The sequence below is a fragment of the Ochlerotatus camptorhynchus genome, unplaced genomic scaffold (genome assembly GCF_037179485.1).
Source record: "Ochlerotatus camptorhynchus isolate MF236.1 unplaced genomic scaffold, CSIRO-AGI_Acam_v1.1 ptg000330l, whole genome shotgun sequence".
NCBI lineage: Eukaryota > Metazoa > Arthropoda > Insecta > Diptera > Culicidae > Ochlerotatus > Ochlerotatus camptorhynchus.
This window is the reverse complement of record NW_027040818.1, coordinates 13,202,851-13,228,051: the sequence shown is the minus strand read 5'-3', so window position 1 is coordinate 13,228,051 and position 25,201 is coordinate 13,202,851. Positions and strand designations below refer to the sequence as shown.

At 41.9% G+C, this 25,201-nt stretch overlaps 1 protein-coding gene and 1 pseudogene across 2 annotated transcripts in view; one reads left to right on the top strand and one right to left on the bottom strand.

The window, feature by feature from the left end:
* yki (Transcriptional coactivator yki) overlaps positions 1-19,454 on the top strand; it is a 139,618-nt gene extending 120,164 nt beyond the window's left edge. Inside the window, exons 3-7 of one of the 2 annotated variants that reach the window (XM_065230492.1) lie at positions 342-554; positions 1,182-1,282; positions 1,371-1,521; positions 1,582-1,646; positions 18,420-19,454. In XM_065230492.1, coding sequence (XP_065086564.1) covers positions 342-554; positions 1,182-1,282; positions 1,371-1,521; positions 1,582-1,646; positions 18,420-18,524 — 635 coding nt within the window. In that variant the 3' untranslated portion in view covers positions 18,525-19,454. The remainder of the gene's footprint in view (positions 1-341; positions 555-1,181; positions 1,283-1,370; positions 1,522-1,581; positions 1,647-18,419) is intronic. The other variant, XM_065230493.1, reaches the window with a different exon arrangement.
* LOC135708520 (uncharacterized) lies at positions 13,503-14,894 on the bottom strand (annotated as a pseudogene).
* Positions 19,455-25,201: the final 5,747 nt, after the last annotated feature.

Genomic DNA, 25,201 nt, shown 5'->3' with positions numbered 1-25,201 from the left:
CAATGCCTACTGTTATTCTATACACTCTTAGGAAAATTTTACTCAAACAATTCCTTAATGGCAGCGTTTTTAATGTGTCCGGATTTTTTCGTGTTCAAATTTTATACATATACCTAGTTAGGGTCTGCTACCGTCGGAAAGGGTCAAACAGGAGCCTTCCTTTGTAAATATTGTGCATAACAACAATCAGACTGATCATTGCACCTGCATCAGCCACAACAGCCTCCCTTTCTTGCCACGCCCCCCCGCCCTATTCTCCGCTGTCCCTACACACCCCACCTCCTTCTAAAAAAACTAACCACCAACCAGCAAGGAATCTTATTTTCTACTGTCTTTTTCAGTGGTATTTTCAGATTCGATTGAAATGTCGAACGATCTGCCGCTGCTGCCGCCGCCACCGACCAACGTGTCGATGCTAACCAACAACAACAACAACAGTAATGTCAATCTCGGTCCACTTCCGGAAGGTTGGGAGGAAGGAATAACGGCCAAAGGCGAACGGTACTACATCAACCACGCGACGCGGACGACCACCTGGAGGGATCCTCGATTGTGTAGGTGTTCCGTTTTTTGTTGTCCCAGCCAACCGAAGCACACACCGTCATCTTCCCCTTCTGTAGCGCCTGAGTAGTAGCCTCTAGATACCAACCAGAAACACACGTTCAACACTCGAGCATCATTCGAACCCGTACCAGAGTCTGAAATTTACCATTCAGAAAGCATTATGAAATACTATTCTTTTGTTGCTCCCGTCTAACACCCCTTGACTGGATCCTCGGGACTTGACACTAACCACCGGTCTTTTCCACTCCGTAACCTCTCTAACTGTCATACCTCAACAAGTTGCAGCTCATACACTTTCTAAGGCTTCCTATCATGAACATTAAACGCTCTTCCATTTCTGCCGCCAGCCACCCGCTTTCCTGTGCACATGATGATACTGCGTGTCACTTGACCTATCTATCTCTCTCTCTGACTCTGCTTGCCTTGCTACTGCTGACTCACTTTCCGGAACGGGGCTTCGTGCCTCCATCCTCCATATATAAACTAGTAAAAAACTCGCTTTAAGAAGTAGAATAATGACCACGGGGCGCCACTCGCCGGAAACGGCAATTGTGCAAAAATCCAACCCAAACTGAACGCGCTAACCGATTCTTTTCTCCTCCTCCTCCTCCAAACAGCAAACCAAGATTGGGCAGCACAAGAGCAATCGGTCAGACTGTACAACCTGCAGCTGGAGCGAGAGCGCCTCCGGAGGCGACAACAGGAAATTAGGTCACATGTAAGTGTTGAGCAATGATTGTTCTTTTCTTGTGTGTGTGTGTGTGTAGAATAAACAGGAAATGATTTGGAACCTCGCGTCATTACAGATAGGGGAAGATCCGTTCCTGTCCGGACTGACGGATCACTCACGCCAGGAGTCAGGTGACAGCGGACTGAGCGAATCGTCGACGTCGCAATCGATGCCACACACGCCCGATTTCCTCTCCAGCATAGACGACAGCATGGATGGGCTGAGCAGTGAGTAGAACTGATTCTGATTGGAGAATTTCTCTAATGAGTTTGTATTTTTTTTTCTAGTGGCAGACAACACAATGGACACAATCGCATTTGGAGATAATTTAGAAACGCCAGATGAATTCATGGTGAGCGCATTTGCTGTTTTGACACAATTTAAGGGTATTGTGAGATCGCAGAATGATTGAATCTAGCGGTTAGAGTCACATATCAAAGTTGATATAAATCATGTTCATATCTAGCTAGATCAATTAAGCTTGTCAAGAGCAGTTTCCAGTTAAAACCATTATCCATCGCTTATCAACGCACGATCCAAACTGGTTCGGCTGAATTTAGAATCTGTGGTCGCCAAAAATATTACTTTTATTTCTTCTTAGTGAATTTTAGCCATTTGCTAGTTCTTCATTTTGAAGGAAAAATATCAGAGATATAAGGCCTGCCTTGGGAAAAAACACAGTTGGAATTTACAGAGCTTTGGTTGAACGACATTTAAAATTTGGGAAACACAGAAGAACAAACTAGACCATTGACATTGAGTTAACTTATTGACTAATCCGAACAAGGCAGAGCGGTGCCCCCGTCCGGTAGAGATGCCCCGACGACCGAAAGGAAGGAATCAAACATTGAAAAACAAATCAGCGTCCTTCAGGAAGGAGATCAGGGAAGCCAGGATCGAAGGTTCGTCGCCCAGTACGTCGCCGACATTCCCCAAAAGGCCGTAGTGTTGCCGCACGAGCTCGTACTTTGGACACACGCAGAGGATGTGCTCGACGGTGGCTGGAATATTACAGATGACGCAGGCCTTGCGGAAAACTCCTCCGCCGAAATCGTGTGAGAGCCGGGTGTGACATGTGCGAAGCCTGAAGGTTCCCAAGGTCCTTCCATGGACGCGTGCTCTCCTTGATTTTCCTTAGAAGCGGTCCTTGGTTTGCCACCATTCTTCTTGCCACCTAGCCTGCATGGAAGTTTCGACCCATCGCTTGATGTCCGGAAGGGGAACTTCATCGGTGTACCTGTCACCAGATGGTCCCACCCCGGCCAGTCTGTCAGCGTCGGAGTTTCCAGTGATGCCACAATACCCCGGAACCCAATCGAATACTGTGTTGGGAATTTGCATGTCTGATGATTCCCTGAATCCACGGATGAGTGGGCATGTTGGACCGGAGAGCAGAAATTACGCTGTGTGAATCTGTGAGGATTAGGACTGGTCGGTCGGATGGTGTGGTTGCTGCTTCGAAAATCGCCGCTGCCTCTGCAGAAAAAACCGAGCATTGTGGCGGTAGACTCAAGCTCGTTGGCGAGATCTTTCCCGCAATGCCTATCCCAACTCCGTTGTGCGATTTGGACCCGTCCGTAAAACGATGCGTATGCCTGGTGTACCCGGAGTTTAGCATCTCCGCGATGGAATGTCTGAGCGCCGCCGAGTTGTCTCCTGCCCTAAACTGGTCCTTAATTCGGCTTTCGATGTTTAATGGTCTCGATTGCCAACTTTTTCCTCCCAGCCAGTGGCTCTTGGCTATTGGGAGGTGGTCGGTATTAGCTGCTGTACGGAAGATTCTGCTCCCCTCCTCGAAGAGATAGATCCATTCGTTACCCGATGTTTTTGCCAAGTAGGCAGCCGCTTTGATGGCGACTGCGGTGTCGATTCGAAACCGGAAAGGAAGTATCCCGACTTCAGCGCAGGCTGTGTCGGCCGGCGTCGAGGGCAGGAGACCTGAGACTACCCGGATGTAGCCATTGTAAACCGGTGCAAGGTCCTTGGCAATTGCGGTGAGCTCCAGACCGTAGAGTTGACGGCTGTCAATAACTGCCTTGGCTACATGCAGCCGGATAGCTCGGTTGTTGATGCGGTGTGGAATGGAGATTGTTTTGATAAGGTTTATGCGGGTCTTGCAACTATCCTTAACGCACTGGAAGTGTTGCGTGAAGGTTAAGTGTCGATCAACTAGAACGCCCAATTTGCGTATCGTTTTTTTCAGGGGGATCGGTTGATCCCCGATCTTGATAGAGGCGCCACCGACTCGGTGACCGCAAGCGCAGACGTGACAGCGGATACTCTTTGCAGATGAGAGTTGGAACCCGGCTGAGGCCGCCCATTTGGCAACTGCCGATACAGCTGCTTGTGCTTGGATGCGGGTCCTTGCGATGGTGCGGCCGGTGGCCACAATTAGCACGTCATCCGCGTAGAAGAGAATGTGGATGTTAAGCGGCAAACGAGTAAAGATCCGGTTCATCGCTATTAAGAAAATCGTCACCGCGATAACCGAGCCTTGTGGCACCCCTGTTTTCTCCGGGAAAGAAGGAGACTTGGTGTTCCCCACGGCGACTTTAAACGATCGTCTTGCCAGAAAGCCTCGGATAAAGGAAAGGATATTTCCCTTAAATCCCCAGGTGATAAACTCTTGAAGTACTAACGGCGTCCATGTTCTGTTGAAGACCTTGGAGATATCCAAGGAGACGATCTCCGCGTGGTGACCCTTTTCCTGCGTGTCCCTTAACAGTTCTCCCAGCGAAGCGAAATACGTGGAGGTTCCCTTTCCTGCCCAGAAGGCGTGCTGCCGGTGGTCAATAATAATACTAATACATACTATTGAAGTTGATAAGAACAGGATAGGTTTGGTTAGGTTTCTTTTCACGACTAGAATCGATATCTCGAAAACCATTCACTCTAGAGGTTTGACATTTTGCAGAGAGTTTGTCCACCGTTTGTCTATAATATAAGATCTTTCTTTTGGTATAGGTCGTGACTAGGGTGATCCTAGTCCTAAAAGTTGTTTCTACGAAGTTATAGATAATTCAATTTCAAGCAACTTTGCTGAAGATATCAAAATTCAATCTTATCAACATCATTCTATGTGACATCATTCCGCTGTGACAGGAATCCGAAAAACAGTCTACCGGAGGTGGTGTTCTCGTGGCAGTTCGTTCTGGGTTAAAGGCGAGAGCTATTGAAAACGACTTGTGGACCTGTGTGAACCAAGTTTGGGTGTCCGTAGAACCGAGCGATCGCACACTGTATCTATGTGCGGTGTTCGGTTTTCATCATAATGGAAAGTGCGACACCAATTGATGCGATAATCGTTCTGGGTGAATTCAATCTAGCTGGCGTTTCCTGGAAACCATCTCACAGTGGATTTCTCTACCCAGACCCTGTACGCTCGGTATTTCATACAGGATCAGTTAGCCTTCTCGACTGCTATAGTACAGCAACGCTATCTCAAATAAACCACGTAGTCAACTAGAACAACCGTAGCTTGGAGCTCTGTTTCGTGAGCGTTCAGGACACCGCTCCATTCATCTCCACGGCACCTTCTCAGTGTCATACGATTTCCGGAAAGCCGATTACCATAGTATCGTCAATGTGCTATCTAGCATAGATTGGGAGAGCATCCTCGATCCTGATAACGTTGAAACCGCTACGCAAACATTTTCACATGTCTTGGCTTACTAATATGTCATTGACAGACACGTTGCGAAAAGAGTTCACCGTAAAATTTCTCATCCTCCCTGGCAGACGAGTGAACTGCGTAGGTTGAAGTCTAAGTATCGTACGCTTGCGCTACGTTAGGCTCAATTGATGAGTTCAAGCGAGTTAGCCGTCGATGCTATTCGCGATATCAACGAGGGATTCAGAGCAAACTCAAGTCGCACCCGAATTAATTCTGGAATTACGTAAATGAGCAGCGCAAGGAATCCGGCCTTCGTTCTTCAATGGTGGAATGGAGTAGTTGCTTCCACTCCTCAGCAGATCTGTCGCTTGTTTTCTGAGAAGTTCGCCAGTGTTTTCTCGAATGAGGAAATAACCGAAGAACACGTTACCCTAGCAGCTGAAAAAGCATATCGCCAGCTTGCTGCTGCCGTTGCATCACCTATTCCGATTGTCCATCTCGACTCTCGAGTGGTACATTTCCATCTTGTTGGAAATTCGTACATATGTTTCCTGTCCACAAAAAGGGCAGCAAACGAGATGTGGACAATTATCGTGAAGCTACGTCGTTGAGTGCAGTTTCGAAGTTATTCGAGTTAGTCATCATGGAGCCTCTGCTCTCTCATTGTAAGCAGTATCTAAGTGGTGATCAACACTTTCGGTCGTTCTACTTCCACAAATCTGCTGTGTTTCACATCGGAAAGCATGGCAGAGAGGACTCGAACAGACGTCATATATAGTTACCGACTTGTCAGCTGCCTTTGATAAGCTAAACCATGCCATCGCGATTACCAAGTTGCATAGCCTTGGGGTCAGCGGCAACCTCTTGCGATGGTTTCGTTCATATCTCACTGATCGACAACCGATGGTTGCCGTTGGTGACAACCGATCCGATGTCTATTTATCTAGCTACGTCAGGAATACCTCAAGGAAGTGATTTTCTTACTCTGCTTCAATGACGTGAACTTGGTCATCGAAGGCCCACGACTATCGTATGCAGAACATCTTATTACTTTTTTTTGGCTGAGCTTGTACGAATTTCCTATAACTTGAACAATGTCCCCTTGGCATCTACAAAGTTTCCTTAACATCTAGAAACTGTTCTCAACTTCTACGAAGTTTCCTGAATTTCTTCCAAGATTCATAGTTATTTTTGTTTAGCTCTCTTAACTAGACCGAAATTTCAGAACATCCATGAACTTCTCCAAACTTCCGGGACGACCCTAAACCCTTTCTATGAATTTTCCTGGACATCTGAGTGAGTCGAAGTTCCCAAAACTTCCAGGAAGGGCATTGAGCTTTTCTGAAGTAAGTTCTCTGATAATTGCTGCGCAGTTTCCTAGACTGATACGAAGATCTCGGAAGTACTAAGAAGATTTCTGAACTCCTACGATATTCAATGAGCGTTTATGCAATTTTATGAACTTCTACGAAGTTCACTGAGCTTCTACAAACGTTGTCTATTATGAGATTTGCTGCGCTTCTACGAAGTACAATACAATTTAAAGAATTTCGATGATTTTCTGCGATTTAACTTTTAAAACCAGCGGTGAAGACATTCTATCGATCTCGTTTCTAAATACACCTCTCTTCACGATGCACGCCATCATCATCTGCACAAAAGTCTGGTCGACCTCAGCGGGCAGTTTATCCAGTTTATTCCAGTATCCCACGACACCTTGTCAGTTCTGTTGTGTTTTCGCATGATTATCGCCCAATACTGCTGTTAGATCAGGCCGCATTGGGGGCAGTTGTGGAGAATGATTAGGCATATTCTGCGCGGCGTGTGAGTTGATGTGACAGTGAATAGGCCTAGATGTCTTTCTCCATGAAATCCACCTCGTTGTTACGGTATCACAGAAGTACCTCCTGGCTGTAGTGGCAGCTTGCCCAATCCGGCCCATCCTCTTAGGTCCTTTGTGGGGCCTAAATGAAAAGTAAAATGCATTTTTCAGCCATTCTTGTTAGTTTAGCTGCGAGTCCATTTTATTGCGACCACAACTGTAGATCCCCTGCCAGATCATCAGCTTATGGGAGAATTTGTCGGCGAAACCGAACCTCTAATTTGCCGACATCGCTGTCACTGGCTGGATGGCAGAGAAACTCGCAATAAGATCAGTGAAGAAAAGTGCAGCAGGGTTGGGATTGTAGCAGGAGCTTGGGATTGAAGCCACTAGGCAAACGCGCTCTTTTTTAATCATAGAATTGTTGTTATTACCGTGTAGTCATATTGCCAAATAAAGCGAATGACGAATCTTGAATGTGGATGGGCCTGAGATTAGACTCATGATGTTCTGCTCAGTAAGCAAAAACGGTCGTTTTAAGGCCACCGAGCCCTTCATATCACATCATACCGCTATTCGAGTTGTTGTAACACACAACAAGCAACAAGCACGATAAACAAGCAATTTGACCATAAATCTTTTTAATATTAATATTCCTGGGACCACACTTTTCTGCTCAGGAACAGATAATGTTTGGGACCAACATTCATCCTCAATGTGTAAAAACTGGAGATCTAATATTTAGCAATACCAGCGCCGGCCGTGTCCGAATGCAGGTTAAATAGGGAAAGGGAAGGAATGTGTTGACGTGATACACGCTGTGAATGAAACCGAGAAGTCCTCTGCGCTTCCACGAGAAATCACTGGGATGTTGGATGTGGCGAAAGGTTTGCAGCTGGGATCGTTTGTGTAAACTAACGCTGATAATAAAGTACCTTAAACACTAATGGATATGAAGTATAAAAAGATAAAAAGGAAAGATCTTACCGAAGTAATGGTACCAGCCGTAGACGGTCCACGAGGATCAACATGAACTGGTCCAGACTCTTTTAGAATTTATTATTTGAAATACCCCTACTTCACTTCTGATAAAGTTTCAACGTTCGTTGATTGACCATTTTTGAAATTCGATTTTAGTGGCGATTCAGAATCGAGAAATTGGTTCTTGAGCACTGCAGCAAGAGGTGGTCACTTTACACACGTATTTTGCGTCAACTTTTTTCGCAGTGTACCTAACGTGTGCCGCAGCTGTTCTTTAAGTGCAGAGAGTGTCATCAGACTGATTTTTTTGTTTGTCATTATGCGAACAAAAAAATCAGCCTGATGACACTCTCTGTTTGGCAATCCGGTTAATTTGACAGTTCACATGTTTTGTTTTGAAGAAACAAAACAACAAGCAGTGAAATCCTATCCCAGATCCTAGCTATCATGACTCTCGATTTATTACTCCCAAATTCTTTCGGAAAAGGACTACCTGAATAAGCACCTAATAAGCAACGGTCTCGGCCACCGAATCGAAGCTTCGAGCGAGAACGTTCTCCGGCGGAGGCAGTTCCAATTTCCGACAGGACAATAACTTCTACTGGATTGGAGTATGATGAGGACTCGGATGAACCACAGGTGGCGGTGGTAAGTAGACGAAGCGAGCTTGCATCATCATAGGAAACTGGTCCAGATGCTCTTCAGATTCTGATGCACGCTTGCGGGAGGAGTTTCTACCGAAAGCCATCGACTCAGTCAAAAAAAGGCGAAAAGCAGTGCCGGCCAGAGAACACCTGTAAAAACTGGGACGCTGTATATGATAGGAAAGCAAACACCGGTGAAGATTCTAGCTCCGAACATGGTCCGAGTGATCATCGAAGGCGAATTCCTCGATGTCCGTTACGATGAGGAACGAATCATCGAACTGAACGTCGGTTGGCTGATCAACGGAGTGGTGAAACGTTACGGAATCAAACATGGTAAACGACCACTGATAAAACTGTTTCTGACCTTCTGTGCGGCTCGGATTCCATAATCAATTCGTACCTCATAGAGTTCGAAAAGCTGCATTCGGATCAGTTCTACGAAGATTATTTCAAGCATCGCGATGTTGAAATGCTTACCGAAGTGCTCCAATCGCTGGGCACCATGGAAAACACCGGTCGCTTTACACTTCGCCGGGATTTCTTCTCCGCCAAGCCTATACATATTCTATTTCAAACGCTGGGTTACCAGGTTCGTGTCCGAGTGCTAAACCTATCCTTCAACCAGCTCACCGATGTCGACTTTCAGGAGCCCAACAACTGACCAATCAACATCTTACAATTCCACTTATCCTCCTTCGGCTGTGATTTCAGCTCCGTCTCGAATCTCGCCGTCCCAAACTGATCTACCAACGTCCTCCACGTTCCCTTCACTTCCTCTTTCAGGGTCTCGCTCTACTCACTAACCAACTCACTAATCACATTCCGAATCGGCATTATGACTAGTAGCAGGTGTTCATCTTTACAAACAGCTTCCGGAACGATGCCATCCCCTTCCTAACTGTTCTGAAACACCAAAGCCTTCCGCACCAGATCAGTTCGATCGTCTTGAGTGGAGGTTCTCCTATCTCGAAATCTCGCTCATCTCGCAAGCACACCGCGTTGACTTTTGACCGGTTTATAGCTAATATTTTGAAAATATGTACGCTGTGAGGAATCCATGGCAGAGCTTTGCCGGACATTCACGGTTGAAGTTATTAAGCCAAAATTGTGTTGTGATTGTGTCAACAACAATAATTAAAATTTTGACACATACACAGAGCAGGCACAGATATAGTACAGTGTTGCCAGTAATTTTAAATATCATGAAAATTTCTAACCATGGGTGCCAATGAGAGTGCCCAGGTGTGCCCTTCTGTATTTTTGGCACTCCTTTGAAAACTTGTCCATCTGTCACGGTAACCTATTTGCCAAGGGGTAGGTCACTCCGCACCCCGATTTTGCGTCAACATTTTTCTCAGTGTGCCGATTGTGCCGCCCATAGAGCAAGCTACGATTTTTCAAAAAATACGAATAGTATGGTATATTTGGTAGTCCTTTTTTTCTGGACAGCTGGAATGTTTAGGTTTGCATTAACAACGGCCCCGAAAATGTCGAATATCGTGCTCGATAAGGATTCCTTCTATCGATGAATAAAACGCCTCTACGCCAACTGGAAGGAACCGGTCAATCTGGAAGAGGAACTGCTGAAGGTGATGATTCCGGGCAAGAAGCTCTCGGAGGTTTTCGACGTCGGAATGGATTATGCCAAGCAGGAGGATTACAAGCTTAGACGTTCGGTTTTGCCATCGGTTTGGAGTTCCGGGAGAATTCTACTTTCAGCACACTGTGCTAAGTGACTTACCCCTTGCTATTTGCAGTAGCTCGTTCCGCGCAGCCAGAAAACGGGAATTAATTGTGGAACCTGAAAGCAGTTCCCTTGCTCGTGACCTCCGCAACTCCAACTCCAAACTTCGCGCACAATTTAGAAATCAGCTTCAACACAGGAAACAGAGGGGGAAAAAACATGCCAGATTACAGGTTACGCTTCTTCCATTGAACATCAATCAAACTCTTTATTTGTTCCAAATTCAAAATAAATTACATTTCATTTTTAACCTAGGTGCTCCAGTTACTACAGTAACTTACCAGCCTTAATTGTTATGATATATATCTAAGTGTTTTTACATTGTTCCTGTCTTGGCAATTCAGTATTTTAAACAGGTTTTTTAAACCTGCATGTCAGTATAACAATTGATAGCTTAAAACTAAATAACTAAAACTAAATCTTATCTAAGTATAAAGGGAATTAATCGTTGCAATTGAGGATATGGGAACTCTCGAATTGCTTAGCAAGTTTCTGAGCTTTTTCCAAATTTGTGATCAAAATTTTACCACCTTCTTTAAGCGCTGGAATTGGTTTTTGAGGTTTTTTCAAAATTTTTGTGAGTTTCCAAAAGGGTTTGGAACTCGGGTCTAATTTAGAAACATTATTTTCAAAAGTTTTGTTCCTCAGGGCAGAGAATCGCTTTTTAATTTGTTTTTGCAAATCCCGCCAGATAACTTTCATGGCAGGATCGCGTGTTCTTTGAAATTGTCTCCTACGGACATTTTTAAGACGGATCAAGAGCTGAAGATCATCGTCTATTATAATTGAATCGAATTTAACCTCGCATTTTGGTACTGAGTCAGCTCTTGCTTCAACTATAGAAGTAGTCAGAGATTCAAGAGCATAATTAATTTCATCTTTGGTTTGCAAAGGAATGTTTGGATCGAAGTTATATTCCATAAATGTTCGATATTGCTCCCAATCAGCCCTATGGTAATTGAAAGTAAAGCTGTTGGGATTAGAAATTATTTCTTGGGATATTTCAAAAGTTACTGGAAGGTGATCAGAACCGAAGTCAGCATGGGTAACCAATTGGCTACAAAGATGACATGAATCAGTTAAGACCAAATCAATAGTTGAGGGATTTCTTGCAGAAGAAAAGCATGTTGGGCTGTTTGGATATTGAATAGTGTAATAACCTGCAGAACAATCATCAAACAGAATATTACCATTGGAATTGCTTTGAGCATTATTCCATGAGCGGTGTTTTGCATTAAAATCACCAATAATGAAGAATTTAGACCTATGACGGGTAAGTTTCTGGAGGTCACCCTTGAGAAAATTCTTTTGCTGGCCTACGCATTGGAATGGCAAATAGGCAGCTATAAACGTAAGTTGTCCAAATTTTGTATCAACAGAAACTCCCAAAGTTTCAAAAACTTTGGTTTCAAATGAAGAAAGAATTTTATGCTTGATTCGTCTATGAATAATGATGGCAACGCCACCACAGGGTCCATCAAGACGATCATTTCTATAAATCAAGTAATTTGCGTCCTTCTTAACCTTATGGTCAGGTTTAAGGAACGTTTCAGTTATAACGGCAATGTGCACGTTATGAACTCTCAAAAAATTAAATAGCTCGTCTTCATTATCTTTAAGAGATCGAGCATTCCAATTTAAAATGTTTAATGCTTTAAAATCCATTACTGAATTTTAAAGTCATGACAATATTATTAGCAAATTTTACTCCAGTTTGAATAGCATCAAACATGGAGTTAGATTTAAGCATATCAGAAATCATGTCAATTAATGAATTCTGTAAAAATTCCATTTTAGGGGCAGTAATGCTTCCTAAGTCAAAATTGTCAAAATTTCCGTTAGAACGTTGGTTAGTATTTTGATTTCTACCCGCTGCAATAGCAGCATAGGTAGCTCCAATAACTCGCTGAACATTGTTAGCAGCGAGGGGAGTAGGTACAGATGAAACATTTGAAGCAGGGGTGATATTTGTACCTACGGGTACGAATGTAGAATTTGTTCCTCGCTGACCGTTGTTAACAGCAGAGGAATTTGTACCTGGTCGGAAACGTGGAGCGTTTCCTACCTGTCGGTTAGAACGAGATTGTAGGATCGCTTTGCGAGTCTTACATTCCCAAAAATTGGATTTGTGGTTTTCACCACAATTTGAACATTTAAATTTCTTAGGATCTTCCTTCACAGGACAGTCGTCCTTTGCGTGAGAGGAATCACCACAATTCATGCATTTAGCTGGCATGTAGCAATTTTTAGTTCCGTGACCCCATCCCTGGCACTTACGGCACTGAGTGAGGTTTTGGAAATTTCCTCCAGTCTTCCTGAAGTGTTCCCACTTCACTCGGACATGGAGCATAAGGCTAGCTTTTTCTAAGGCCTTAAGGTTGTTTAGTTCACTAGACTTGAAGTGAACTAAATAAAAATCATTAGAAATCCCGTTGCGCGAATCGCCAGGACGGGATTTCATTTTCATTTTGATTACTTGGAGTGGCACAACTCCAAGTAATTTTGCCAGTTCATCTTTGATCTGATCCAGGGATTCACCACTGGGCAGTCCTTTCATGACAACCTTGAACACACGTTCAGTTTTGGTGTCGTAAGTAAAAAATTTGTGCTTCTTCTCAGTAAGATACTTGAGAAGACATTTAAATCCGTCCAAGGTTTCAGCCAATACACGGCATTCACCCCGACGTCCAATTTGTAGTGAAAACTTAACTTTCACGAAATTCAAAAGTTCCATGCGAAGAGCATGGAAATCGGTAGTGGTTATCACAATAGGGGGAATCTTTTCCTTCTTGGCATTAAGCCGGGAAAGTTTACTAGAATTTTTCTTGGATGATGGATCATTCTCATCATCCGTGAGCAAATCAAATTGATTACTCAAATTAATTTCTTCAGAAGGGGGGTCAAGAGTTTGCCCCTTTCTTTTGCGTTTAGGCGCCATGGCGGCAGTAAATTTTTTATCCAAATCGACTTCCAAGCAGATTACTATAAGAATCTGAAGGATCGAAGAGGAATTTTCCAAATCGATATCCAAGAAGGATTACCTCGGGTAGGGTCCAAACAAGGATCGAAGAGGAATAAGAGGAGTTGAACAAGGTAGAAAATTTTTACAGGTTGAGCACTGAAAAGTGCTGTTTAAATTTGTTGTAGCTTTAGGTAGTAGTAACACTTCCTTAAGCAAAAAGCAAATAGATCCGCACGGCAAGAGAGCACGATGCGGACTAATTAGCACTGATTTTATGATTTCTTCGTTTGTGTACTGATGACTTGTTACACTTAAAATATTTCCCTCCGAATCAACAACCTGATCATTGAGCCAGCGATCAACGTCACTCTCACTTGTATTGGTACCGGCTGCTTTGTCTACAGCAGCTATGTGTAACTTGATGTCTTGGGCGTTATCGTTAAACAGACGAAGAATCATTATACTCGTATCCTGGAAATTCATCAATCAGTTTATTCCAAGAATTCCTTATTGTCGATGTAGATTCCTCATCCCACGAGCTGGCCAACCAATCCATGCATAGTGTCAATGAAATATGTTTCAGTCGTTGATTTAATCGTCTTCAAGAAACAACTTTAGCATCAACTTTCTCTTATAGCGCGTTCTGATTGCGTTGATAACGAATTGATCCAAGGGTTGGCACTCACTAGTGACATTGGGTGGTAAGTAGATGACTTGGATCAACCCATCATCACTTTTTAGATCACATGCATCATGGTGAGCCGAGCAGTTGTCCAGAAGAAGAAGTGCTTTTGGTTCAAGCCCGCTGAACTTTCGTACAGCGGGGACAAATTCCTCATCGAACCACTTCGAAACAGGATCCGGTTCATCCAAGCCTTCTTTGAGTTATAATAAGATACCGGTAGAGCTTTCTTATAACGGGGGAGGTCTCGCGGGTTTTCAGACATGCCGATGAAGATAAGTTTTAATTTCAGGGTTCCGTCCATGTAGGGCATAAATGTATACCTATTCCGATTCAATTTACGTCAAGCAGCAGCTTTTTTATCCCACAAGACAACCGTTCGGGATGCAATTAGTTTAATAAATAATGCGGATTCATCAGCGTTAAACAATTGCGAAGGGCTCAAACACATTTCCAGGATTTTCATCATAAGCACTCCTTTGAACTTGCCGTAAGCTTCGAGGTCAGCCGAAGCTTTTTCTCCAGCGATTACAACCGCACGTAGTCCAAAACGGTTCCGGAAACGACGAGCCCATCCATTCGATGCAAGAAACTGGCATCCTTCGTAGCATCCGTTTTGCTGTAAAGTTTCAAAGAGAAGTCAGGCTTTGGCCTTCATTACATCTGACGGAACAACTATGTTTGCAACCCACAATAATAATGCCTCTTCCATCAACGGAAAACTCTGTTCCTTCAGAGTTCGTCGCTTCTCTACTCCGTGTTCTCTATCGCTGTCTATTTTCGATTTGATGACTGCCTTTTGTGGCCCACGGATGAACTTCCAATGCCGTATTTTTTCCCGATCTGCTCGTTCATCTGCAATTCACTGGACTCAGCATCACGGATAACATTTCCTGTTTAATATGAAGGCAATTTGTTAAAAAGTAATGATTGAAAACACTGATTACATACCTTTGCAAAAAAGATAACGACCAGAAAGAATTAATTTTCTTTGAACCGGTGACGAAACTTTGAACTGCTGTGAATCGAGAAACTTTTCCGTCTTATTTGCAGAAAGAAAACAAATAATCTGCGTTCCCCCTGAAAATTTCGACCAGCTGTCAGTTGCCCCAATTAGCGAATACGATTCGCTAGTTGAGGCGCAGTCATGGCCCAGCTAAAGCTGTATCAAGTTCGAAAAACGGTACAAATACAAATATACAAATAAATCGGTATATCTGGCAACACTGATATCACATTGAGTTATACCAACAATCAATACGAAACTAACGATTTTAAATTGGCTCACTACTTGACTAGCCTATTGGTCCCAAGCAAATGATTAACGTATCCCATTCTAGTCGAAATTCTAGTACTACATAATGTTTGTTTTGATTCGCTATGAAAGTTTGACAGATAAAATGAGGGGTTATTGGATTTTCCTATGTTTCGAGGGGCGAATCGATTAGCTTGGAACCGAAGAGAGTACCAGAGCCAGTGCTGCACAATTTCGACAATACACGGTGATACTCAAAATTCTGCTTTGGTCACTCGTTTGAGCTAACAGTCATCGTCAAGGCAAACCATGTCAATTGTCAGTGGCATTTTTGTCAGTGACGAACATGTGCTGATTTGTTTATTAGCTAAATTTAAAATGAAATTAAATGGCTTCAGGAAAACAATTACATGGAGCCATTAAAGTGAACAAGCATCTACGGCCTGAACAGCTTGGATAACAATAATGTGTCTCAAAATGCAAGAAATTACCCTTTCTGTTACCAGGTGAATCTTTGTCACTGACGAAAAAATGAATGAGATTTTAACAAAGATTTTTTTAAAGATCAAGTCTATCATTGACTATGTGAAAAACAATTTTGTCAATATCGCGCAAAAGTCTGTCAATGACAATGACAAATCTCAGCACTGACCAGAGCTGAGCCAAAAAGTTGAGCACGTTTCTTCGGGACCTTCTTGTCTTAGAGTTACCTCTATGGTTATACGCCTTTTCAATAGAAACTAAAGGGTGTCAACGATGAAATTGCCACACACAAAATTGATTCGCAAAATTCGAGTTTTCATCCGATTGCCATCAAATTTTCAGGGATTGAGAAATAACTATTAAACTTAATTTTACCATTTTACTCGTATTGTATTTACAGTCCATACGCAAAAGCCCGCACCTTGGCCTTAACCCCGTCCATAAGATTCTGCACAACCTGTGAATCAACCGTTTTTTGCATGTAAACCCATACTTTCTTCAGTTCCTCGACTGTCTTCACTACCTTAGGTCGTTTAAGAAGGTGCTGCTTCATAATCGCCCAGTACTTCTCGATAGGGCGGAGCTCCGGAGTGTTGGGAGGGTTGAACATTTTCGGCACGAAATTGACCTTATTGTCCGCATACCACTTCAGCACGTCCTTGGAGTAGTGGCATGAGGCCAAATCCGGCCAGAAGATTGTTGGGACGTTGTGGGCCTTCAGGAGAGGAAGCAGCCGCTTCTGGAGGCACTCTTTTATGTACACTTGTCCGTTCATCGTGTCCTGGGTCACGAAAGGTGCACTCCGCTTCCCGCACGTGCAGATGGCTTGCCAAACCAGGAATTTCTTCGCAAATTTGGACATCTTCTGAGTGCGGACATGCTCCGGAACGCTGAACTTATCCTTGGCCGTGAAAAACAGGTTTCCGGGGATCTGTTTGAAGTCGGCCTTCACATATGTTTCGTCATCCATGATGCAGCATTCAACTTTCGTCAGCATGTTGAGGTACAACTTCCTGGCACGGGTTTTGGCGGACTTGTTCTGCTTCTCGTCGCGATTAGGGGCCTTTTGTACCTTGAACGTTCGAAGCCCAGCCTTAGTTTTGGCCTTCTGGACAAAACTTCCTCTTAGGTGCAACTTCTTAGCCACATCCCTAACGGAGGCGTTCGGATTTCGGTTGAAGGCCCCAACTACGCGGTTGTGATTTTTGGTGTTGTACGGAATACTTTTTTCTTCACTTCTGGGCTTCCGATCGGTGGTCAACCGTTCCTCGAACCGCTTAATCACTCGCGACACCGTGGAATTCACGATTCCCAACGTTTTAGCGATGGAACGATGCGAGAGATCCTTGTTCTCGTGATGAATGCGCAAGATTTTATCACGCACGAGCTGTTCTTTCGACTCCATTTCCGCGAGTTTTGATCACAGGACTTTAAAACTTGCAGGATGTAAATAATGCACTATGAACTAAATCCACCCAAATTTTCATTAAATTCTACCCAACGGTTAAAAAGTTAGAGCAATTTCATAGTGTGGCAATTTTATCGTGGACACCCTTTAAGCGATCGATTTAATCTCTGATGGTGAATAGGAGAACGTGTTGTGAACAGAAATAGTTGCCATGTGACATAGAAAGCATTATTTTTGCAAGGATCCTGTTCAGGAATATTTTTTGACGTAGGGCTACATCTGTAATTTCTATAAGGGGGTACACATTGTGAAAACAGGAAATGGAACATGTAACAAAATTATGAAAGATTTTGAACGTTAATAACTCAGTTGCCCCTGGACCAATTTCAATAATTTTATCACCATTCGATCAGAAATATTTAAGACATTATCATTCTTCAAAATATCACTATTGAAAATTGCACCAATGTGCAACTGTTCCTATGATAATTAAAATTATCACCGATTGCCTGCGAAAAGCGATTTCTCTAGCACAGATTTCAAAGTTGAATTCCATCCGGTCTCACCAAACAGCTTTTATGCAATCATCCTGTGGTGAGTGGTGGTGTTCTCCAGTACACAACGAAAGGCTACCCACAAGCAGCTAGCTATCAAGACTGCCCTCAACCGCTGATCGGATTCAGTTCCGATCACCGTGTGTGGTGGTGTCCGGTCATCAACATTAGCAGTGCTTTCAGCGCGTGGCGTTGAACATTCTTCTGCAGTAGACAACGAAAGGCTGCCTGTAAGCAGCGAGCCAACATGAGCATCCATAGAAGGAGAGAGCAGCCGCACCGCTATTGATCGGAATCAGTAGCTCTTCGTGAGTCGCTGTAGACCATCTATGTCACGCGCGTCATACTTAAGAGTATAAACAGAGAAAACCCTGCTCAAATTCCTATTCCTACACAAAACACAAGCTCCTGCTGCAGTTAACCAATAAGATTTATTATATAAGACCACGTAGTCCTACGTCACCATTGCGCACAACCTGATAGGGCTGTCCCTTGTAGTTTTTTTTTTTAGATAAGTGGACAATTCTAATAGATCCTTAGTGGTTATGATCTTCCGGATTTCTTGTGTGTGGATAGTTTAGGTGCAAACCAGTTCAGATGTGTGGAAAATCTTAAAATAAGACAATTACTGATGGAAACTGGCAAGCTGTTCAATGAAAAATGCTTTAATTTGGGTTGTGAAAAATCCTTTTTCTGATGTAAACAAACGGTTTGGTTGACGTTTCTTTTCGAACTGCCCTCTACGTTGGTGGTGCATTAAAAAGGTCTATTTTGTCGACTGCCAGTGCTGCCAAACACTGGCATACATATACTACACTGTGTATCAGCTTCTCAGTATATATTTCTTGAAAGCTTAGGCAGAACTTACCTTACTATAGAGGCAGGAATCTGAAAAGAGAAAATAACAATTTTAAACGTGAATAATAATAAAAGTAATGACGAAACAATAATTTCCCATGCAATTCTACTTTCAGCTGGATGATCCCCTGCTACTGGAAAAGATCGATGCCGTCAGTAATCTGAACCTGATAGATCCCTCGAGTACCAAACCGGACAACACGTTGTACGACATCATCTAACAGCAGTTTCCCGAGTAAACGCGAAAGGAGAAACAATAGGAAAATGCACGCGTTTTTTTGTTTGTTTGCTGTTGTCACAACGGCGACAGGACAGATGAATATTCATTACGGTTTACCAACACCCACACACACACACACACATTATATATACTTAAAAGCAGAAACACCATTACTCAAATCCACATACTGAGTAACGTTAGGAATTTTCATTTTGGTCATACTCACACACAAACACCCATATCCACACACACACACATACATCTACACGACGAAGGTTAAGTATAGCTGTAAAGTTTTTCTTTATCGCTATAGGAGAAAAGTAAACCATACAACCGAGAATAACAACAGGAATAGAATCAGCGAGAGAGGAGCGTGTGAAATGTTAAATGAAACAATTTCTACATTTAAGATTTAGTTAAATATTGGTTTAATACTGCATACAATAGGGAACCTCTGAAAAAAAAAGAAAACTAGAACCTCCGACACTCTCGATATCAGAAGGGCGAGAGACTCGTGTGTGCGTATTATACATTTAGAAATATTGCAATCGCGGGATCACCCCGTCGCCATTGCAAGCAATGATCAAGTGCCTTATCGGAAAAGAGGACACTTCCCAGTGGGAGGGGGAGGGCGGCGCGAAACTGGACAAAACAGGAAGATGTGATTTCATGTTGATTATTTTTGCGCAGACACCAACACATATCAGAGAACATATGCGCCGCGCGAAGGGAAGCTTTTCCGAAGCAATCGTCTGTGAAAACTCCGCAAAATGAGAGAATGCGAGTTTTAAAATACTGTAGATCAACACACACATACACACACACACACATACATACAAATCGTTAACACGGAGATGCAATAATGAGTAGTTTTCACATGTTTTGTTTGGAAATGTCTTTTGGAGAGAATTTTAAACTTCGTTAGGAAAAAGGAATTTAATTAGGAGGAAAAGAGAGCTACTTACGGCGAGAAAAGTGCCTTTTTCGAGAGAAACTTTTTATCAACAGTTATTATTTATGGTAAGGATGTAAGGATGAAAGATAAGAGATGGGAAATTTCGTAGCAAAATTCAAAAGTTCGAAAGATCGTGTCATTTTCTTTTCTTTTTTTTTTAATTGAACATAGCATAATTTACATCCCTCTGGTCTGTCTTTTTCAGGCGATCATTTTATAGGGCATAATCCCATACTTTTTATCACGCCAATTTGTATTAGTAACTACTAGCAAACACTTTTAAACACATACAAAATACATTTATCAAATCTACTATTCTATTTGGTTAAGAATACTGTTCTTTTTTTGTCATCAGAAGCTGAATGGAAACTCAACGCAATCGGAAAAGCAAATACAGTCGATTCAGTTGGTGTTTAAAGGCTTGGTTATCAGAATAAAAGAAAGACGCAATATCGAATGCTGCTGGACAAGTGAAACAAGCTGGCCGGTTGGTTGGCAGCTGACGTCTAGGGAACCACGTTAAATATACTTTATTATAATTATTCATTGATAATGAAAAAACAAGCAAACAATGGTTTTAAATTGTAAGAAATTTTTTAACTACTTAAATCAATCAGCATTAGCATAAATTTTACCGCTGTAATGTTTATTAGCAGTAAATTGCAATTTTATTCGTATGTTTAGAACCTTTCTACCACGTTTCATTATCAAACTCATAAGCAACCTTCTTCAGTTATACGTCTAGAGACAAGCAAAGATTACATACTTATTTCAATCAAAAACCTAGACCTGATCACAGGCCAATTTTCATATACTTTCATATTGATAACTAGTTATAATAAGCTATATTTAAAAGCTCCTAGCGAACTGCAGCACAAATCGTATAACCACAGAAGAACGAATGAAACAATAAGCAAACATTCGCCGCAAACCCGATGAATCGAAATATATTTGCTTGAATTCAAATCATCGAAAAACACGCGATCAGTTCCAGCAAAAACAGCTTTTGATGAACAACAGATCCCCCGACTGACAATCAGCCTCATCATCCTCAGGCTGTCATTTGTCCCAGTGCTGCACGGCTGCGTACATGTGCACCCGTCCAAAACTTATTGCATTTTTAATATGTGTTTTCTAACAAACCAACAATTTGCGTGTACACCACTGGAGCACACTGGTCCGATGACGGCCATACACACTTTATGGTCAAGGAAGAAAATATGCTATGGTTGACTGAGAAAAACAAAAAAAAAACTGAACATCGAATCCGGAGCACATTTCTCTACTAGTAGCAACCCGTCGAAACAAAAAACCATAAAAGCCGTCCATTTAGAACAAGAGAAAAATAAGAAGAAGAAGCATGAAACCACGCGAAATCTAAGCAATTATCATTCTCTCGTTTAGCGCGAAAGTGAAACTATTTAAATTGAGCTAAAATCGTGATAAGAGTTGTTAGGTTTAACTATCAAATGACAATAAAACAAAGCAACAAGTCGGAGAACCATCCGGGAGACGTATATCATCATCAAGCAATATTTTTCAGAAAATATGATCAGCGTTGATGTGCATTAGGGAGGCGGCCAGGAGCGAAATGTCAGTTAATTTCGTTCCTTGCCGCAAAACAAAACTAAGGCTGTGTTTCATTTGGTGAATTTTCACTTAAATTTTGACAGATGGAAAATTTTCAAATAAAACCAATAGGGAGTTGCACCGTCGAGGTAACCTCACTTTTTTGACATCTGGCAGTGGTTTGTTTACATGGACTTAGAAAAAAAAAGTTTAAAAAATTTATTAATTTTTTTTTAGATTTATTGGAGAGGAATATTTTTCAAATGAACATAGTCGGATATCATATATTTTAATTCTTTTTATTTAAAACCTCAAATCCACTTGAATTGACTAACAAGCAAAAGTAAACAAACCACCACTGGATGTCAAACTGATGAATTCGGGTTCATCGCGTTCATTCGTGACGTCAGCGTGCAGCATCCAATAAATCCATTGTGGCAAACACCTTCTCGAAAATCGGTCGATCAACAATCGATCAATTTTCGAACATCGTAATTTATGTTCGAAGTGTCAAATTTAAGTGAAAATTCACCAAATGCCGCACAGCCTAAGCGCCAGAGCTTTTGATAGATTTTCCTTTTGAAATTCTCCACCTAGTAGTGGTCACCTATTTCTCTACCGGCACGTGTAGAGAACGTAGTGTTGACACGGTTGTCAGATGCCCGAAACGGGGGTCGTCCGATTCCCCGGGCATCGCCTTTTAAACAAAATGATCTTTTTTCATTCAACCCTCAATGAAAAACTGAATTCAAGAAATATATTGAGATTATAACACCGTTTTCTTTTTTACAAGAAAACTAAAGCAAAATTCTGTTTCACCACAAACTAAAACTGCGAACAGAAGAAGAAAAAGAAGAAGGAAGATAGCAGCGATAGGAGTAAATAACAACAGAATTATTTTTTACGGAAACTATAAAAGCTAAAAATGTTGATACAGTTGCGGGAATCGGTGCCTGTGCCCCAATATCGCAGCAGCAGCCATCTCTACCGGAGCGCCGGTACCGGTGATCGTGTTTTAGCGAAAATTATTTCTCCCCCGTGAAGATTCACAGGCAGGAAGAAACACAAGCAAATTCCGTCGACAAGCTGGTGTAAATAGGAAGGTAAAATGAGATTGCAATCGTTCGATTTGTCACGTCAATAGCAATCAGTAAACAGTGTCAATCTTCGGAGCTGTGTATTTTGTGAAATGGAATAATTTTGTTAAAATGTGCAAATGTATCATGGAAAAAAAGAAAATAAAAAAAATCGAAAAACAAGGAAAGGCTACGATGGTTGGTTTATATTTATGCAATATCACAGTAGATACCGACCATATGAATTTCAGATAAATTTGCATGAGCATGAGCATGATTGACCACCCGAGGATGCAACTCCGTTATTGCCAGATCAGCTGTAATTACACAGAGAACCAGTAGGCGTTGCTTGAGGATCAGGAATCACCCTCAATGTGTAAAAACTGGTAATCTAACAAATGGCAATACCAACGCCGGCCACGTCCGAATGCTGGTCAAGAAAGGAATGGGTAAGAATATGTTGACGTTATACTCGTTTTAATGAAAGCCGAGAACATCTCTGCACTTCCACGAGAAATCACTGGGATGGTGGATAAAAGGATTGGGATTGCAGCAGGATTCCTTATAAACGATATGCTGAATTAATGTCATCACGATTCAATAGCACGAAGAAGCGGGGGTTTGAACCCACGGTCTTCTGCTCAGTAAGTAGAATCTGTCACCACTAGGCCACCGAGCTCCTGATATCACAAAACAATTACGTTCAGGTTTCCGTCAAGGGGTACTCAACTCTGCACACCTACATCTGTTCCAAATTATTTAGCTGTGCCAAACGCTATGCCAGGATATGCCAAAGTGTGCCAATCAAAATGTCAATATCCCATGCAGCGTTGCCAGATATACCGATTTATCGGTATTTATACCGATTTCCGAACTAGATATCGATATACAGATAAGATTCCTCAGAATACCGATTTTTGAAATTGTATACCGATTTATACCGATTTTTTTAAATGATCGCGCTCGAATTTCGGAGAAAATTACTGTGAGAGACTTGAGTTATCTTTTTGAATAACTCAAATTTTTGAGCCCCCAAAATTCTTTAAAAAAAAATCATTTTGAAAATGTCATATGCTTGATACTCTTTTGACTGATGTTTCCATTTCTCCACCGCTTTTGGCTACCCATGAATCGAGAAACTGTCGATGGCTCTTTACGGTTATTCTTAGAGAATCGCGAAATACTTTTTAAACATTATTTAACTTCCTAAAGTTTTTGTTCATTTTTTACTTCCTGAATTTTCTTCCAACTTTCGCCTGGAAGTTTCTACCACCTTACATCGTAACTTATTTTTCGATTCTTTCCGAAAACTTATTTCAACTTCCCTTGGAAGCTTCTTCAGCCATCGCTCGAATGGTTCTCCCACCAGTTTTTTTTTCAACTTCCCCTGAACTTCACGGATGTTTCTGCGGATTCATAGCTGGAGGAACTTTTAAGAAGTTCTGAAACTTCAGAAAAGTCCAGAATTTTGAGTAAGTTCTGATAAATTAAAAATAGTTTCATTAAATTCTGTTCAAATTCCAAACCCGAAAATTTTGAGGAAAGTCCAGCAAACTCCAGTGAATTTACGAAAACATCAAAAATATGTTGGAAACATCACAAGTTCAAAGAACTTCATGGAAATTTGATGGTTTTCAGGAAAGTTTCATTTGTTTCAGAGAATTGAGGCAAGCTCCGTAAACATCAGGACAGATCAATTAATTTCAAGGAAATGCTGATATTTTAAAGGATTTCCGAGAAACTCAGGGAATGTTCCATAAATTTAGGAAACGTAAGGAAAGTTACATGAACATTAGAACATTGTGAGAAAATTTTATGGGAAATTCCGTGCTTTGTAATGGCAGTGCCAAGAATTAAAATTTTAAAAATTGGGAAGATCAGAGATCTCTAATGCTAATGATACAATAAATTCAAGGAAATTGTGAGAGCACTTAAGAAATTTCGTAATCTTCAAGAAAGTCCAGATACCTTCAAAGATGATTATAGAAATAAAGGTAGCCTCATTATAATCAGGGAAGTTCCGAGTACTTGGAGGATGATCAGTGAACTCTAAAACAGCCCCATTAACTTCAAGAAAATTACAAGAACTTTTAAGGAATTCCGTGGAATTATGGAATATTCTTAAGTGCATTTCAGGAATGTTCCGAAAACTTAAGGGGCATTGCGGGGTCTTCAGGGATATTTTATTAATATCAGGAAAATTTGCTGGATCATTAGAACATCCCTAAGAAATTTCTTTCTTCCGGAATTATGTCCTTGTTCCTTTCGACTGTTCCGTAGGCGCTCTGGCTTCCGAATTTCTCCAATCTTGCAATCTACCTTTGGAAGTGTCTGCCAGCGTCTTCAGGAAGATTCTTTCGTCTTCTTCTGGGAGTGTGTCCATAAGCCATAGGTTTTCGACTTTTATTGGAAGGTTTCTCCGAACATCTTCTGGCTACTTCTGGAATTTACATCCGAAACTTTTATGGCTTCCTTTGGACGTGACATCCAATTTTTTTCCGATTGTTTCTTTGAATATTCACTAGAAGTTTCTCAATTCTTGTCTTGGTAGTTCCCCGACTTTCCTTAGAACTTTTCTCAAATCTCGTCCAGAAGAGCTTCTTTTGTCTTTCTCTGGATGTTCCTTCAGAAGCTAATTCAAACATTCTCCGGAGTTTTCTTTCAGTATTTTCCGATCATAGTCCAAAAGTTAAAATTTTTGCTTTCAAAACAGCTAAAATATAAAATAATTTTTTTTTTCCTTTGGTTTGTTTTTTTCGTCGATCTTGTTTTCCGTGCTGAGCACCAATGCTACCGACGTGCCAGGAAGGCAGCTCCCACACCTGGACCCTACATATTGACCCATCAACTCATGAACCGGGGACCAACGGCTTTACTTCCCATCCGAAGGAAGGCGTGATCAGAGATGTTATGCCTGGGATTGAACCCAGGCCTGCTGGGGTGAGAGGTAATCACGCTTACCACTACACCACCAGCACCGCTATAAAATAAATTAAAATAGTAAATACCGATAAATAGGGTGGGTGAGTCAGTAGTGGACGTACTAAGCCAATTTATCAATTAAAAATAAATATGCGA